Source organism: Canis lupus, chromosome 1, assembly GCF_048164855.1.
Source record: "Canis lupus baileyi chromosome 1, mCanLup2.hap1, whole genome shotgun sequence".
Lineage (NCBI taxonomy): Eukaryota > Metazoa > Chordata > Mammalia > Carnivora > Canidae > Canis > Canis lupus.
Genome location: NC_132838.1, coordinates 47563291 through 47582759, shown reverse-complemented (window position 1 = coordinate 47582759; position 19469 = coordinate 47563291). Strand labels below are relative to the sequence as shown.

The following is a 19469-nucleotide window of genomic DNA, read 5'->3' as shown; positions in this document are numbered from 1 at the left end:
TCTCAAACGCTTTGGTGACAATTCACAAAGTTAAGCTTCTAGTACGTGGTCCTATCATCAAGTTTTCAATAGTAAAAAAGCAGTGGAATGTATGTCACTATTGATGAACACTAGGTCTGTCTTCACTACAGAGTAAAATAATAATCATTAAAGAAATGAATACCTGGAATACTTGCAGGAGAAATCGGGCCAGATCGTGACTGGTTACTTCCCACAGGAGAGCCAACAGGAGAAGGCGATGGGCCCCCAGGGATGCTGGAGAGATGGGGGGATGCGTGTGGAGAGAAAGGTGACTGAGCCGGGTTGCTTTGATCCCCTTGGCTGCTCGTGGACCCCGATGCACTGACTGCTGAGCTCAGGGTGGCCTCTGTTCCTGTGGGGAGGTCATCGATGGAGCCAGACAGGTCCTGAGAAAGAAAGGAACACCATATATTTATAAAGTAACATACCTAGACCCATTCCTGACCAAAAAACTATTTAAAAATCATAACAATGTTCCTTTCAGAGACAGTTTTTTCTAGATAATACCCAAAACTCAGAGCATGGCCACTTGTTATTAGAGGACTTTCAGGAGGTCTCTTGTGAGTTGCACCCTAAGAGCTGTTCTGGCCCTAAGGTAAATAAAGTTGTACCTTTCTTTCCTAAAGCCATCCGGCTGCTTTCCTCTAAGCTGTCAGCACCTAGTCCGACACACTTACTTTTGAGTCCCAGAAAACAGCACTTGAGGTGGTGACTTACCATCTGAATGGAATGGTGGCTTCAACACACTGAAAACTACTGTTCTGGATCCTTCTATCCAGAGTCAACACTGAAAGGACTGTTTTAATTTCAAACTCTAATATTCTAATGGAATAGCAAATTTTTATTAACTTATTTGAGAGGGTGTGTCCATGTGCAAGCAGAGGGTGTGGGACAGGCAGAGAGAGAATCTCAAGCAGACTCTGTGCTGTGTGGAGCCCTACATAGGGCTGATCTCATGACCCTGAGACGAAACCAAGAGTTGGATGCTCAACTGACTGAGCCACCCAGGCACCCCAAAGAACAGCAAAATTTTAACCTTGTGGTGAGAAATTCTTACATTCTAAATAATTGCGTCATTATAATGAAATAGTGATATGTACTTTTTTGTATGATATTGTGCAAATAAATCCCTTTGAGGTTATGTTGACAGAAATAATATCCTGTCATCCCTTACTTTTTAATAACACTTTTAAAGCTAAACAATTTTTAATGCCAACTAATTTGTTCCTAACGCTCCGTACGGCAGTTAATGAAATCACCATTTGACAGACACAGAAACTGAGGCCCAGCTAGTCAGTTACTGTTGAAGGTTACACCACTCAGGACAGAACCATTTACTAAAGGAGATGATGGAAGGAGAGAGGAGAAAGGAGAACAAAGACTTCCACACCCTTGTCAGAATGAAAAAAGGAGAGATTTGAGCCTGGCCTTCCTCACTGCTGTGACACCAGGGCCCAGAGCAGGTCACCGTCAGGAGCACCAGCCTGCACAGTGACTGCACTCCCAAGTCACTAGAAGTCTGCAGAGCCATGGGGGGCCCAGAGCAAGTGCTGGCAGGGTTCTAAAGGCTGACTTGCAGTATAAAGTTATTTGTCCTGATGATCTAGGACTAAATGCTGCAGAATGGGATCAGAAATGCTGGGTTATGTTATCGTCTACAAAGCATATGCAATTCTAATTTATACCCTCTACTCATTCAACTTTATTAATGTTTAATTTTACCTCATTGCTTACTCCTGGGACTTCTGAAACTAGGACTTTGAAACTGGTGGAGGTAGATGCTTAGGATCTAAAGAATGAATCTAGACCAGGAGATACAAAAGGGACCAGGTAAAGTACAGCTGGTTACAGCTCTTCAGGGTCTCCCCTAATGTCACAAAGCAAACTCAGGATTAGGATCCCAGTCTCCTGGAAAGTTTATCTGTTAACCATCTGCTGTCTCATATGATTAATTTCTCCCTTTTTTTAACAGCAAAATTGCCAAAGATTTAAAAATACATTCTAAATAGCTATGAAGACCTCAGAAAAATGAATGTTACAGAAAAAGAAAAAATTTCTTATGCTAAGAAGAATAACCTCTAAGTAGAGAGTAATCTTCAATGTCCCATAACTGTGCTTATGAATAACAAACATAATGGTTAACAGCACAGATTGAACATATCACCGCTAGAGAAAGTATCATCAAATTTCCACAACGAAATGAGGCAAATGGGATCACGTTTTTCAGACTTCAGAGAAAAAAAACTATACAAACATGTCTACGCAGGGCACACAAAGTTGCATGATTTTGCACACAGTCAGCTGGTCAAACATTGTATTTAACTTCATTACTCAGTTCAACAAGAGTTGGATTCAGACTTTTGAAACTGAATACAACTTTGCAAAGCAGGGTCAGAAGCGGAGGAAGGTTACTGAGCAAGTGACATGCTACGTACAATGTAGAAAATATTCACACTTCAGAAATCAAGGGGATTATCTGAGTTTCTAGAAACAAAAGCTGGTAGAGTGTATACATGCACGCACATGGGTGGTCTGAAAGAGAAACTGTGGCAAGTTCCACATGTCCCAACCTCCCTCCCCAGGCTGACTGCTGATTCCCACATGCTCTGCAAGGCCCCAGAGCAGGGATGGGTGCAGGAGTGTGGGAGATGAGCTGGGCCCTGGATAATTCTCTAAATCCCAAATCCAGAGGCACTCCCTCCCTAACCTAATGTAAGCAACCCACAGGAGTGTGAAGGCCCACCCAGCGGGCTCTTCACACCCCTGCAAGCTCTGGCTGGGGTCTCACTGGACCCGACCAATTTTTGCTCTGCCCACAAACCAAACATTTTTAAATGACTGGAAAAAAAAAAATCAAGAGTAATATATTGTGATCTATGAAAAAATACTTGCAATTCAAATTTCATCGTCTGCAACGTTTTACTGGAACACTATCCCCACCGTTCCTTTAGATAGTGTCCACAGCTGCTTTGGGGCTGCAACAGAGGCTCTGACAGAGACCCCGGGGCCCCCAAAGCCTAAAATATTTACTCTCGGGCCCTTTCAGAAAAAGTGTGCCAATCCCTGATTCCAGGAGCAGCAGTGTTTCTGGTATGACCTCTTCTGCCTTTTCCTCTTCGTTGGGGGTAAATCAGAGAGAGACAGGCCTCAGTGGAACTGCAGGATGACACACTGTGTGTCAGGAATTGTTGTAGTTTCACCAAATACGGTCTGGCTGCACATCTGCATCCACCTGGAAAATTCTGAACGGAAGCCAGAGAGTGCAGCACTCTGAAGGTGTCAGAATAACCCACGGAGCCCCCAGTGAGGATGGCTGGCGGGCTCCCTGTGTAGACACGTTAATACCTAACAAATGTGTATCACTAATAAACCAAGGGTCGATCAGACAACAATCAGCTGGGGGGTGGAGTAGGATCTGATGCTTCTTTAGAGGAAAAAAAAAAAGGTAGATAACTAGATATAAAACCATTATCTTTTATTATACTGCATATGGGATTAGACAGAAAAGGCTTGACATAGATTTTTTTAAACGCCATTATTTCAAATTAAATAATCTCATGCAAATCTTTCTTCATAAAAAAACAAAAACACAAAAACAAATGGTTACTTGGAAATTTGTAAAATTCTCCACACGACCTATAAATTCCATCCCTGTCCTCCCTTAAAATTCCAAGTTATGGTTGAACAAGTGACACGGATGGGTGTTAAGAAGGCTTCATTCAAGCTGCAAAAGCATGAAAAACATTTCTGTTATTCAACAAGCTGATCAAGGAAATACCAAGAGAAAAATATAAAAACGGTGGCTTTCTTAGTGTTCACATGTCATCAGAATTTCAGCGCTGACTAGACTCAGTGTAACAGAAGAGTAATAAAAAGATATAATTTCTATATTACTATTATACATACACATAACTTTTATATGTAAATTATAGAGAAATATTCCCGCCCTGCAGACACTTAGGGTATCCATATGTATAGCTATCTTAAAACATGTTAATAAAAGAAGTTCAACAGTGGTTTAAACATTCAGCCTACTTAACAAAGAAGCTCTGTAACTAATACTCCTCTAGAGGACAATTTAGTCAGCAGGGCACCAACTCTATTCTTCTTTTATAAGTACTATCAGATCTATGATGCCTGTAAAGAAGAGAGAGACCTTACTGCATCTCATTCTAACCAAGGCACCTTCAAGCTACAGTGCTTCCATTTATCTTGCTGGAAAGCTGGCAGGTAAGGTAATTGCAGGGAGGACTCTTTTAAGGGGCTAGAGTCCCCTGCCCCACAGTATTCCTTGCATCTTTCCTTTGTATTGATGGAGTGACGGGTGAGGGGATGACCTCATGGGCTTGTACACAGTAAATTCAGGATTTTGCCAGGACGGTCTGAGTAAGTAAAATCTTGCTCTTAGGTTGGGTTTTCAGTATCTGACATCACTCAGGATATTTAAAACTTTCCAGTACACCAAAAATAATATAGCTTCTACCGTCGATGGTTAATTTATCTTTAGAAAATCAATGCCTTAAAAAAGAAAAGCTTGTTTCACTTAAAATTTAATTTAAATGAAAGTTCCTTGTAAAGACTTTCCCTCTGTAACCATCATCTCTCCACCCTCTGCCCATGTAAAATTTCCATTCTAATCCAAGTGACAAGTACAAGAGATTTCACTGCACTTGGAATGAAATGCCACCGGGGAGCAGTAACAATCCTATCAAGACTCTGACAAGAGAAACACTTATGAATTAACGTAGAGCACAAATATGTTCCTGATTCAATACAAAGGGACAGGGTGGGGAAGGGCATGGCAGAGGAATGTATATGGAACACGCTGTGAACCAGGAGCACAGAAGGCATTTTCACATAGATGTGAAACAGACATACATTAAATATAAATATTCTCTCACGTCTACATATTGTATATGATCCTCCCTAAAAATATTGTTAATATGCTGTGACTTTACTACACCAAGAGGGATCTTTGGTTTTGATACTATTCAGTTTATCCAGGAAGTTAGCTTCCTAAAGGATAAATTCCGTCAATGCTGGTGATGTCTTACTGTCTCAAAGACCTGGGAATAAGTCAGAAAATCTTACTCCCTTGTTTAATTAAATAAGTGGGTTTTTAAAAAACCAAATCAACTCCAAAATACTCTAAGCTGTGGTCCTCAATACAATTAGCTGATAGCATTAGATCAGTCTCTGATAGAGAGCTGCAGAGCAGCGCACACATTTGGGCATCTCTTGCTCAGAAGTGCCCCAAGAGAGCATGAGGATAAACACTGAATTAGAAACAGAGAAGATATTTCAATCAATGAGACTAGTTCAGGTCTCTTGTTTAAGGATTTTAATAGGATACAGTTAATGATTTCTCACTGTGACTTCCCATGGGCTTGACGCACAGGTTAAAATGCCAGTTCAATGGTCTTTTAAAAAGTCTCTCAGTCTTCTTCAAAAGTGGGAATAGTGTCTCTTCTCCTTTTCAGAATATAGAGTGCCAAATTCAGGCATGCATTTTTTTTTTCTTTTTCTTTTTCTCTCTCCAACTAGACCCTAACTTTCTTAAGGACAGCATGATTCCTTGCCCAGGTGCGGTACTGAAGAAAAGATAGATTTGACTGGTCACTGTGAATGTCACTGAATTTATATGCTTTGTGGTAAAATACAGCTGCAAATACCACACAAAGTAAGCTAGCACATGCAAATCTTTCTAAATATTTACCAGAAGTGCTCTAGTGAAAACTACTGACTTCACTATCAAAATTTAGCAATGAATTCTTGGCCCCCTGTTTCCAATTAGCATCCCTGAGGCTAACCACCCCCACCCTCATTAGATTGCCTAGTTCTTTAGAAACTGATACTTCACACACTGTGAAATCATCTCATCCCTTCCAACTTTACTTTAGAACCATCATTCTGGACATGTGATACAAATACACCTTGAAATTGATATTAGAATTAAGTCAATAATTGGACTGACATATATACAAAAGGAAAAACCTCACAGTGACTCTGTTCAATCTCTATGATGTTTGCAGGTTTCTTCTCGGCACAAACCTGTGTGCAACCCAAAAAGTCCCTGCTGCTTTCATTTGTCTAGACAGCGAATGAGTTAAAAGCTTAGGCCTCCTGTCTAAACGAATAAAAAAAATGCAAAGGCACAGAAAAACAGAATCCATGAAAAAAATCCTTCAAAGCAGTAATTGTGAGGCTCTAAAAGCATCTTCTTTCCAAGTTATATATATCACTTTCTATTTAAACATGTCCAAATAACAAATATTTATCTCTTCATTGTACGTGACAATATATACAACACATAGCCTTAAGATATATGAGGCCAACTGGAAAAAAAAAAAGTGTTTGATGTTAATTTAAACATAGTCACAAGCTCCACAAATGACAAACCCCCAGCCAAAGCCAAGGATAAATGCAAAGAAAATTCATGAGTCAAAATTCATTGTAATGATATAGCCAAGAACTGCTTTCCTTTTCTCAAGCCAAGATTCCATTATGGGTAACTCTCATTTTAATGGGACATTTACAGGGTAATCAACTAAACTGATACTTTACAAAAGTGGGATTCAGAGTTAAGCAAACTATCATAAGCAAAAATTGTGAAAAATGTTTAGATTTCCTTTGATTTTTCAAAATCAGCACCTAAAATAGAAGCTAGCCTCAAAGGTCCTTGAATTAGAACTCTGATATGAAATGCACTGCCATTCTAAATTTAGACGTGGTAAACAATATAAATATGAAATATGCATCATGTAAGGGAATTTTTTTTCCATTGCAGAAGCCCCAAGGGGATCCTAAATTATTCTCAGTTTTTGAACTCTGCCCAGGGAGATTCTCTGTTCTTCCACTATTAACAACAGTCTCAAGATGTTATGTAGGCTAGGAAGAACAATGAACAGACCCTTTAACACAGTGTGGGCAGTCTTGAACATAAAAATTATTTGGTAAGAAATTTCATTTATAGTTTTCTTTTCATTGTATGGAGTTTGGGATTAACTTTCATCTGGGAATAACATTATCCTGCTTGGTTACACTCCTAGGCCTGTGCTCACAAATGAAAATAATGATGAACATAACCATCATGAGTTTTTAGCAACAACAACTGTCACTACCATTGATTTAGCACCTTCTAAAGTACCATATATATCATGTATATTTTTCTTATATGGTGAAACTACAGTATCTAATTAGCTCCAATCTCTTGTTCCTACAGAGAACAAAAAAAGGTGTTTGACTGATTTCATGGTCCAACATAGCCAAGAGCCTCCAGACCCTTCCTAACCTCAAGCCAAAGCCCAAATCAGTCAATGCTGAAAACACACAAAAAAGACTCATGTGAATAACTGCTGGCCCTTCATTATTCTAAGAGCAATGGCATCTTAAAGAATATATTTATTAATACAAATGACAACCAGTGAGATTCAAGGTACATAATAAAGTGAAAATAATGAATAATTTGGGGAGAGACTTCCTTCTGGGGCATGCACTAAGGTTTGCAGATGAAGCTATGGGATGGGTGAGAAGAGGTGGGGCAAAGGTAGAAGGCCATTTTTACATGTGAATGACACTTGATATTTAAATGTTGGCCTGGACTGTGATTCTGTACTCTTCAATGTCCCTCTCTCACAGAGTCTCAATGAAAAGAGACAAACAGCTAAACAGATGAATTCTTAGGAAAGGAAGGAATTCTGAGTCGGAGAGGTGCATTAGTAAGTGAGTGGAATCCAGAAAGGGGTGTCCTCAGCTGGCGCATGCTGGCCCTGGGGCTGCAGTCTGAGTGGGTCCGGACCAGAGTGAACATGTGCCCTCTGTACAAGTGCTGGGCAGAGGACTAGAGGCACAGGGAACAATGTGGAAAGGCAAGAGCTCAGGGAGGGATACCATGGTGGGAGCCAGGAAGATAAGCATGCTGGGGAGCTAGGAGAAAGGTTGAGAGACGGGGGACGAGGGCTGCTGTGAACCACTTCTGTCCCTGGACGCTGAGCAACATGGACTAACATTTTTAGGAGCCAGGGAGCCAACAGAGGTCTAATGGGTGACTTGTAATATTATCAAGGAGGAAAAGGAATGCAGAAGAATGCCAGGAGAGAAATCTTAAACATTTTTAAAGAAAAAAAAAAAACATGTTTTCAAGTGTTTACATACAAAGAATGCTTTCATAACATGATTAAAATTATGGATACTACTTAATAAATTTTTTTTTTTACTTAATAAATTTGTAAATGGTTAAAGATCCATGTATTTTAGCATTACATAAAATTTAACAAATAAAGGAACAACAGTGATTGCAGCAAATGCCTCAGTAACCACAGCCTAGGTTAGTCATGGGTGTTTTTCCTAGATTGCAGGAATTCGGGGAGTCTACACAGTTGCCCTGCTTATTTCAGTTGTATGTAAGAATCAATGCAGAAATGAATTGAAATACATACTTGACCCTTAAAACAGCACAACAGTGTCTAAAAAACTCATTATGAGTAACATTTGGCTTCAACAGATTCTATTTTCTAGATAGCCTACTCCAAAACCGTTGGTGACAAGTCCTAAGACACGTAGGGGGAGAACCAGCTAGTTACATGCAGGAGGAGGGGTAAGGGTTTACGGGTTTGTGCTTTACAAATATCAAAGTCAGGTATGAAACTGTAAGGTATGAATGACCCATGTGCTTTGAAAGCAAATTGACAAACTAACAAGATCTGTAAATATGTAAGATTTAGAGTTTGTCTACTGATACCAGTTTTTATTGCTGAAAGCATATCATAAATCTTTATAACAGAAAAGCAATCAACACCAACTTTTGCATGTCTCATGGTAAAAAACTACTGTTTATCTTAGAAGTACAATGCTTAGCACGTAGAAATTCTGAAAATAAAACTTAAAAACAAAAAGGCATGAACCCTCAGGAGACACTTATTTCTTCAGTATATAGCAATGAAATACTTTAAAATAGTAAGACCTATAGGAACTGAAAATAAATTAGCAACTTAAAAAAACAAATAGAAAAACACACAACTCACAGATTGTACTGAGTCTACATGGAATAAAGGGAAGTTTTACTTATACGACAATACTAAAACTTAGTTGTTTTGACATTTTCTCTGTTCACGGGAACCGGACGAACAGACATACTTGTCCTAATCCCTCATTGGATTTTAAAAAACTTTTTATTTTGAAGTAACTTTAGACTTAAACGAAACTGGCAGAGTTCTGGGTGTTCTTCTTATGCACTCCTTCACCCAGTATGCCTCGTCTTAACATTGCACGTAACCATTGCACATTCATTCTTCAATTTGTGCATGTTTGGTGTTTTCTCATGATGAGGCTGAGCTTACAGACTTCAGGGAAGAATATCGCAGACATAAAGTGTCATCTACAAGGCATCCTATCATGGTATGACAGAGGCAGGACTTAGGAGAGGTGAGGTCAACCTTGATCACTTGGTGAAAGTGGTGTCTGCCAGATTTCTCCATGGTCAAGCTATTTTTCCCCTTTCTATATCCTATTCACAAGAAGGGAGGCATTAGGTCTAGCTCACACCCAAAGAAGGGGAAGTAAGTTCTACCTCCTAGATGAGTAACAAAGAATTTGTGAGTGTATGTTAAAATTGTACAGAATAAGTTAACATTTGGGGGAACATAATTTGAAGCAATGCAAGTATCTTGTTTCTCCTTCAAGTTTTGCCCACAATTTTAGCATTTGTCAGTGGACCCTGCCTGTCGCAAGGTGTTCCAATGCTGATTTTCTAGTTCCTTCATTCCTTCTACGTTTATTATTTGGGATTCTTTTGTAAGGCAGAACTGTCCTATCTCCACTGATTTTTGCATGGCCAAGGCAGTTATTTCTCTCATATATGTCTTTTAGTATTTCTCTCTCTTTTTTTTTTAAGATTATTTTTATTATTCATGAAAGACGGAGAGAGGCAGAGACACAGGCAGAAGGAGAAGCAGGCTCCATGCAGGGAGCCCGATATGGGACTTGATCCCAGGTCTCCAGGATCATGCTCCGGGCTGAAGGCAGGAGCTAAACCACTGAGCCACCTGGGCTGCCCTAGTATTTCTCTTATATACTTCTTGTGGTGAAGTTTTTTTGTAAGATGATTAGATGATATTCTTATCAACAATAAATGGAAAAAAACCCCACGACAAATGAAATAATACTTCCAACTGAAGTTTCATAATTAAAAAATATTGGAGAGAGGAAAATATGCACTTAATGCTTTTCCAGGCACAGCTAGTGGGAATATAAATTAGTATAACCACTTTGGACAAAATTTGTAAGCACATCGTAAGGCTGAAGGTGCTTTTATCTAATGACCCAGGAAGTCCACTCCTAAGTGTGTACTCTGGCATATGTACATAAGGAGGCCTATACATGCAGAAAAACATTGTTTCAGTACTGCAACAACAAAAACTGGAGACTAATTCTCCAGCAACATAAATTAGAGATGTATTCACAGCCATGAGATTGAATGCGCTAGAGTTAAAAATATTAGTATGTCACAAACAATGCTGATAGAAAACAAACCAAAAAACCCAATGCCGTGAAATCTAATCAATATAGGAGACACGGCAAGAGAGTAGTGAACCACCAACATGGTAGCAGAAATGCAGACAGTCCAGAGCAGGAGCAGTATGCAAAGCCCAGCGGTGGTGGTGGTGGTGGTGGGGGGGGGGGGGTGTAGCAGTCCTGGATCAGAAGGGAAGTAGGGAGAGAGAAGGTAGAACAATGTCGCGGTCCTTTCTCCCTTCAGGAGAGCCGACATGCTACCGTGGACGGCAGCTAAAACCTCAGCAACCGAGTCTAACCTGAAATGAACCTTTGCATTCTTTGCTTGGGGAAGCCATACTTCCGTCCGAGAGCCATGCACTCCCATCTTGGTAAGGCTGCTCTGCCACGGACACCAGTTCAAGCTGCACAGCTGCCTCCCCCATGATGCCAAGCCACATTTACCTCCTGCAGAATGGCCGGGGCTATTGAATGACTGTTAGCATGTTCCACAGTGGAAGCCCTGGCCTAAGAGGACTAAAATTCAAACTCGAGCTTTGCCACACTTAGTAAGTAGGACCAGGCAACACAGTTCACCTTTCTGTGCTTTGCTTTGCTCATCTATAAACTGGGGGAAATCCTAGGACCTGCCCAAGAGAGTTGTTGTGAGAATTAAATGAGAAATTGTAGGTAAAAGGGCTGGTGGAGTACAATGCCAGTAAGTGTGAGCTATCGTGATTGTGAATCACAGGGAGAGGCCATGGGAGAGAGAGCCTGAACGGTGTGGAACGGGGTCCAGTGCAAGGGAACCGGGAGGCCACAGGCAGTAGCTGGGAGGAGGGAGAGCGTTCCTCTCCCACTTGTCATCCCAGTGGGTAGTGACAAGGGCTCTGCAGGCTCTAAAACCACATCCAGTAAGGGATAGGAATTGGGTTTTAAAATGAAAGCCTCAAAAGTAGCAACCCAAAAGAGATGGGAAGGAACAGAAGGGCCAGTTTTTTCCATTTCTCAGGTGCCCTGGCTGGATTGATCACTCCTAAGCTTTTTAATGAGTAAGACAAGGACCGCCTGCACTCTGTTCATGAATACAGACTTTCTACAGTATTTCTATCAATGAGGTTATATCAAATATTCTAGTATAGGAAAGTGACTATCCGCAGAATGATAAAAACACTCATAATGACTAAGAGTCACAAATAACAAAATGTTAGCAAGAGGGAGGACTCTGCTGCAGTAGAAAGTGCTGGATGTAAAGGGGTCAGAAGCTGGGTGCAAGACAACTTAATCTTTTATTCAGTTGTCAAGTGGGGATTACATGCTTATTTTGTCAGTGGGTCAATATAATGAATAAAGCAAATGATAAGGAAACTGTGAAGGACATCACTTTTAAAATATGATTTCCTGATGCCAAGTTATATATTAGACACAGGATTCAAATCACTCTGGTTTTAAAGAATAAGTTAAAAATAGAATTTTAAAAAATAAAAATAGAATTAACGATACAATAAATACTAAGGCGACATCAGCTCAAATTCCATTTTCCTTCTTTGAATGATGATCTCCTCATCAACAATAATGTCAAAGTATCTATGAATGAGTTATTTTTACAGTATTTAAAGATACATTAAAATTATATAGTCTAGGGGATCCCTGGGTGGCTCAGCAGTTTAGCTCCTGCCTTCAGCCCAGGGCATGATCCTGGAGTTCCAGGATTGATTCCCGCGTCGGGCTCCCTGCATGGAGCCTACTTCTCCCTCTGCCTGTGTCTCTGCCTCTCTCTGTGTCTCTCATGAATAAATAAATAAAATCTTAAAAAAAATTAAATAGTCTAATGGCTTCAATATAAAAGCAATCCAAAATTTTTATGGTTTCACAGAAATTATTTTTAAGACTTCTGAGTTAATTTAGGGAAAAAAGTAGAGAATCCAGATAATTTTTTTACAAGAGTAGCCAGACTACATTATAGATGGAAATGTTTTGTGAAGACTATTTTTATATTTTAAAATGAACTACAACATATTCAGTACCTCCCTCAAAAGTCAAACTCAAAAACATGAATTTTTCTTATTTTCAGGTATGATTCACAGACTCACTTCGATAAGAGGTTTCCAAAATGAGTCCTTTTCCATCTATGTACAGGGGCAGCCGGTCACTTAACACCTCAAGTGCTAGCACTCAAGAGCAATTTTACATGATAATTTTTCCTAAGAGCATATAACCATTTTATAACCTATTACTTCAAAAACTGCTTCTCAAAAGGAGGTAGTCATAAACCTATTCAGGGTTTCAGGGAGAAACCTGCATATACCAATAATGATGATGGTGATACTACTACTACTACAAATGTCATCATCAATAAGGCCTGAATTAGGTCTGGGAGGCCAGCACGTTGCACCCTCAAACACGTGACCTCTCAACAGTGCCATTTATGCGCCTGCAATAGTGTTACTGAGCCTCACACTTACGAGTAATTATCCTGTCACTTGGAACACATTCCAGGGCCCACAAGAAAGGTTTTCTCTCATGGGCACTGGAGTCCACTACTAGCAGTCTGAAAGTCAGCATAAATAGATTAAGACACAGGATTTCAAAAGGCAGAATGGTAAAATTCACATTCCCTTTGCTTTCCTAAACTTCTAAACAGGGAAAGGACTTCAGTAACCTGATGTGCAAGCCTAATTCCTCTTTTATCTCAGTAAATCATAAGTTTTGAAATAAAATTGGATTTAAACTCCAGTCATATCCCTGGAAGGTGCCATAGAGTCTTCCAAATCTCTACATCAGATTCCCCTCCTCTAATGAAACTTGCTTTTTTAAAGGCATTCATTAATTTTAGTTGTTTTTCTTTTTAACCTTTATATTGTATCAAGCAGTGATCTTTTCAGATGTGGACCACAGTGGTTACAAAGAATCTGGGTTCTGAAACCACACAGCTGACCCTAACCCAGCCTCTCTTTAGCAAATTCCAAGGGCTCTGGCAAATAACGTAGCCCCACAAGCCTCTACCCCTCCACCCCTCATCTGTAGGTAGCTGGAGAATGATAAAAATAATGGCCTCATAGTTTGATGGGAGAGTTCAATAAGTTGCTATACATAAGGCACCAAGCATGATGCCTACCACCAGTAAGTGCTCATTAAATATTTATCAGAACGTAGGTTTACAGTAATAATGGAGCAGTTCCAATACGAATTCTGGAGTAAGAAGAGCAGTCTGGAATCAAGTCCTGTCCCTATCATTGCTTCACCCAATTGCGGACAAGGTACTTAAACCTCACTGAGCCTCAGATTCACCACCCAAGAAACAGGGAAAATATCACGTATGCTAAGGTGATGATTAGATATAATTATGAATAAGCATTAAGCTTATGCTCAATAACCAGTTGCTGAAAATATAAATGCCTACATGCACATATAAATATACACACATTTCAGACACACGGTTTGGTGTTTTTTAACCACTCTTTGTAAATTACATTTTGAGACCAGGATAAAGAATTTGCAAATGACTTCTAGAAAATCATCTCACTTATAAAAATAGGATGAGCAAATAGGGGCATGAATGCATCCTTCCATTTTTCATAACAAATATTTACCAGATAATTATGTGTCAGGTAAATAGTTACATTAACAATCAATATTACATTAAATAAATAGCCTTCAGAATGTAATGTTACCAATGATAAACACTGAATGCCAAAAAGGGATTGGAAAAGGTAGTCATCCCAGGCTGTGAAGCTGTGTTCAGGTCTTTGCTCCATCACTTCCTAGTGGTATAGACCAGGCAAGTGGATTAACATATCCAAGCCTCAGTTTTCCATCTATAAAATGGATCTTTGTCTCAAAGACATGGAGAGAACTGATCTTAATAACTTAGGCCTAATAAAGCATAAGTTGAGCTTAATAATCTATTTAATAAATATTAACCATAATTTTTATTATATCACATAATGTGGGGATAAATTTAAAAAGAAGTAACAAGAGGGCAGCCCTGGTGGCGCAGCGGTTTAGCGCCGCCTGCAGCCCAGGGCATGATCCTGGAGATCCTGGATCGAGTCCCACGTCAGGCTCTCTGCATGGAGCCTGCTTCTCCCTCTGCCTGTGTCTCTGCCTCTCTCTCTCTCTCTCTCTCTCTCTCTCTCTCTCTGTGTGTCTCTATGAATAAATAAATAAAATTAAAAAAAAAAAGAAGTAACAAGAAAACTAGATGTTAAAAAAATGGCAAAAAAAAAAGTTAGAAACCATCTAATGGTCAACATAGTAGTGGATTATTTAAAATATATAATAATTATTAAAAATACATATTAAAATATAATTTTTATTGAAAAGAGTATTGAGTGAAAATCAGGTAACCACAGAATACATGATCTCCTTGATGTAAAATATATAAAATATTATATGAATATATATGCATTTATGTGTACATATAAAAAATACATGTGTGTCTTTTTTAATGCCTAAGAGGTATCAACTGATACTCAAGACAATGGTAACAGTAATTATTTTAGGTGATCAGATCTGGAAGAATTTTTTTCTTTCTTTGTACTTGAGCAGATACCACTTTAAAAAATGCTGAAGCTTCTTTTGCAAAAGAAACAAAACAAAGGGGGACCCTGGAGATTTGAACAGTCTTTCATACAGAGCCACAGCAATAATGAACAGAATATTAATTTATGCCCACTCTAAAGGCATAACTTTAAACTTTAAAAAAGGCCCATTCAAAGAATGGGTAACAGATGAATAGTAGTAGCATGAAATCATATTAGTATCTTCAGAATAGATGTGAAAACATTGCAAGTGTATATGGTAAGGAAATCAAAGAGAAAGTTGGACAAACTAATTAATGCTCATATGCATAGTTTTCACATTTTTTCAGGCTAAGTTTTTTTTTAAGATTTTATTTATTTATTTAGAAAGAGAAAGCGAGTGAGCGAGAGCAAGAGAGGATGCACATGTGTGGGGAAGTAGTAGAAGGAGAGGGACAAGCAGACTCTGTGCTGAGGATGGAGCCTGATGTGGGGCTTGATTCCTCGACTCTGAGATTATAACCTGAGCTGATATCAACAAACATGCAACTAACTGAGCCACCCAGGCACCCCTATAAGGCTTAGATTTTTAATAGAATTTTCCCCATGGTCTCCATTAGCAAGTCTGTTTTGTATATACTTGAGTAAGATGCTTGAAGGAAAATTTAAAACTTGGTAATAGATAAGTAGAATAAAGCAAAAATATAAATATTGATTTCAATAGTGTGGATTTTTGATACAACAGGCACCAGCCTAACAACCTAATCCTTTCAAAGAGATAAATACAGACACAAGTACTTCTAGTTAAATGGGTCCCACAAAAGTGCCATCTTGAACCTGAAGAGTCTCAGAAGAAATAGAAGTCATGTGTCTCTAGATACTTTAAATAGAAAAGAGGGGCACCTGGGTGGTTCAATGGTTGAGCGTCTGCCTTCAGTTCAGGGCGTGATCCCTGGGGCCTGGGATCGAGTCCCACATCAGGGTCACCACACAGGGAGCCTGCTTCTCCCTCTGCCTAGGTGTCTACTCTCTCTGTCTCTCTCATGAATAAATAAATAAAAATCTTAAAAATAAATAAATAGAACAGAATAGAAACAGCTATTTTGTCATTGTTGGCAACAGCGAATAAAAAAGGACCAATTCGGGATCCCTGGGTGGCGCAGCGGTTTGGCGCCTGCCTTTGGCCCAGGGCACGATCCTGGAGACCCGGGATCGAATCCCACATCGGGCTCCCGGTGCATGGAGCCTGCTTCTCCCTCTGCCTATGTCTCTGCCTCTCTCTCTCTCTCTCTCTGTGACTATCATAAATAAATAAAAATTAAAAAAAAAAAAAAAAAAGGACCAATTCTCAGAAATACTGAACCACCGCTTTGAGTTTATGTATCTCCTGTGCTCTAAATAACTCCATACAGAAAACTTCTGTGAAGGGTCTCATCTTAAGAGTTACATGTTCTACATAACTGATTTTCTTTTACTTCCAAAAATTACAATATTTTTAAAGATTGTATTTATTTATTCATGAGAGACACAGAGAGAAAGAGGCAGAGACACAGGCAGAGAGAAAAGCAGGCTCCATGCAGGGAGCCTGATGTGGGACTCAATCCGGGGACTCCAAGACCATGCCCTGGGCCAGAGGCAGGCACTTAACCACTGAGCCATCCAAGGATCCCAAAAATTACAATTTTTAACACAATCCTCTCACAATTGATGCTTTTTAAAATTTCCTATTTGGAAATTGCAGAAAAAAGCACATAAGGTCGAATAAACAGGTTCTTAAAGTACCAAAAGGGGTTGAAATAATAACCAGAGTATTATAAAATTGCAACCTGAGGCAGATTTGTTCTACTGAGCTCACTTTAGAATGAGTAATCACACGAGATTGGTTTAGGAGTGCCACAATGGTCCATCAGTTTGTAGGATGTGATCTGACTTCCAAAACCTGTCCTTGTGCAGAACAGACCTGTCTCTTCTTGCTTTCCAGTAGCCTGTCCTCTTCTGAATTCTCCTCAACTCTTAAATAGGTATGACATTGATTCAAGGAAATAATGGATTTTGGCTCTGAGAATAACAGCTATATATATATATATACACATACATATATATATATATATATATTTAAAACCACATATATAAAAATTGGTGAAAACTACTTATGAATTAAATAAAAAAGGAGTGAAGGAAAATGTAAAACTACAACAAGCTTAGCAATCTGTTATGAGCTGAATGAGTGCCAGTTTGTGGGCCTCGGGGCTCGGTAGGATTTCTCTGTACAGTGCCAAACTCCAACAATATTGTTATGGTTAGAAAGGAATTTCTCACAAGAGCTAACAAAGGCAGAAGGTCATAAATAAACCCAGCAGGATTGCCTTGTCAGTTCTCATTATTAGCGCTGCAGGCACTTGCTTTTCTATGGGCTTCTTACAGGTTCATTTAAGTGTAAGAGTTCCTCCTTGAAAATTCACAAACTCATAAATAAAATGGTTCTTAATCTAGCAAACAAAAATACTTGAAAAGTAAGTAAGAAAATAAGCAAGCAAGTAAATAAATAAAGGACAGAATCATTGCAAATGGGAGGGCTGAGCCTGAGCTGGAATACCTTAACTCCTGGCCTTAGCACCCCAGCAGTGGCCGACAGGATGCTCTGCTTTCTCACCACAAAAACAGTCTGCAGAATGCTATCTGGGCAGGAAATGAAGCTGAGCTCCTAAACTGATGCTGACATGTGTTATAAACTGAGGAAAGCACAGCTGTGTGATCATTACTGCAATTACGAAGTGACATTTAGTATGAACTTTATTTTGCTGAAGTTTTTACCTAGTAACAAAAAAAGTAGGTACAAGTCTATTACGATAGGGAGGGAAGTTGATTTTCAGTCATTAAAAAATAGGAATGTATCAGCGGGCCTTTAAAAATGGACATTGACTGTTACCTCAGGCAGATCTGCATCTTGGAGCTCTCATCAGTGCTCTGAATAGAACCAAAGATTTAGTTCTGTAATATTTAAAAACTGAGATGCAAATCTCCATCCTTTCTCAATTTATATCCTTCTAGTTTTCAACAAGAGCAGAGAACAACACACTTTCAGTTATCTCAATACAGATACCAATTCAAAGGAGAAATGATCTAATAAACTTGATTCTGTTTACTAATAACTTAAAACAAAAATGATCTTTTCTTCAACAAGAAAAATGTATTTTATAATGTTTTCTATTTTCTTTAAAAAGAAAGAGAAACAAAATTGGTATTTTAAAGTAACAGAGCTCATTATTCTTAAAAACAGACGGGAAACACATCAGAAAACAGAACAGAAAGTAAAATTCCACAGTGGTGCCACTACACAGAGCTAACCAAATTCTAACATTTTTCCATATTTCTTTCTAGTCCTTCTTGTGTAGAGCACAACAGCTGAGCTTCAAGCTTGATATGTATGCAAAAACAAGTAGGGACCCATGTGACCTACTTGTCATCTTCTATCAAAAAATGTGAACCTTTGGTTTCCTAGATGATTTTCAGTTTTATAGTCTGTGCGTCTTTTCAATGTACTTGTAAATTTAAAAAATTATAATTAATGTTCCACTTCATCTCCTTTAAGTGACCGATTAAAGTTTACAGAAAAGCAATGTTGTTCTCATAGGCAGGAGATGTAGGAATACTGTTTTGTGTAGTCACTCGGTTGCGGAGGCCGGACTATGGGGTGCTCACGTGCTACAAAGGAAGGTATGTTTGCAGAATTACTTTTCACTGGCTTGCAGCCTCTCTCATTACCCACCACTCATGATTATTAGTGTCAAGCTGATGTTGAATTCTTCCCAGAGAAAATTCTCCATGTTTGCTTGAGAGACTGGCAATCGGTCTATATTCTCGACATTCTAACAGGATTGCCCTTGAAGAACCTAACATTATTGGTACGAGGAATGTGAATAAATGCTGAAAAGAGAGGAGTGTAAATGTCCAAGAATGGTAAGAGGCTCAGACAGGCCTTACTTTACATTGGCAGGGAAAAGTAGGTTTTTCTAGAGAATATATCTGAAACAGTAAGTAACTGCATTAACCATGGCCTATACAAGAAATCCATGCTGTTGAATCTCCAGTAGGCTGCAAACAGCCTAGCACATTTTTTTGATTAGCAGCTTTATATCCAGATAGCCCATAGTTGAAAATCTTAGGCCATAAAGATACTCGGGAACTTACCACTGAATATTCTGCCAACAGAAAGAAATAATAAACACAAGGTCCTTAAATTTGACACATGTCAAACATGAGTAGCATGTAAAAAAAATAAAATTTTTAGAACATTTTGAGACTTCAACAGCTAATCCATGCTAGTATTAACCAAACCATACTTCATCAATTCTTAGAATTGTTTAGCAGATGTTTGTGGGGCTCACACACAGTATTTCAGGTAGAACCATGCTAGAAGCATTAGAACATGTG

The 19469-nt window shown here is 39.0% G+C and overlaps 1 protein-coding gene across 11 annotated transcripts in view; it reads right to left on the bottom strand.

The window, feature by feature from the left end:
- The window catches only part of ARID1B (AT-rich interaction domain 1B), a 434837-nt gene that overhangs the window by 125747 nt on the left and 289621 nt on the right, over nucleotides 1–19469 (bottom strand). For all 11 annotated transcript variants that reach the window (XM_072828796.1, XM_072828832.1, XM_072828804.1 and 8 more), the window contains one exon: nucleotides 164–407. In XM_072828796.1, coding sequence (XP_072684897.1) covers nucleotides 164–407 — 244 coding nt within the window. The remainder of the gene's footprint in view (nucleotides 1–163; nucleotides 408–19469) is intronic.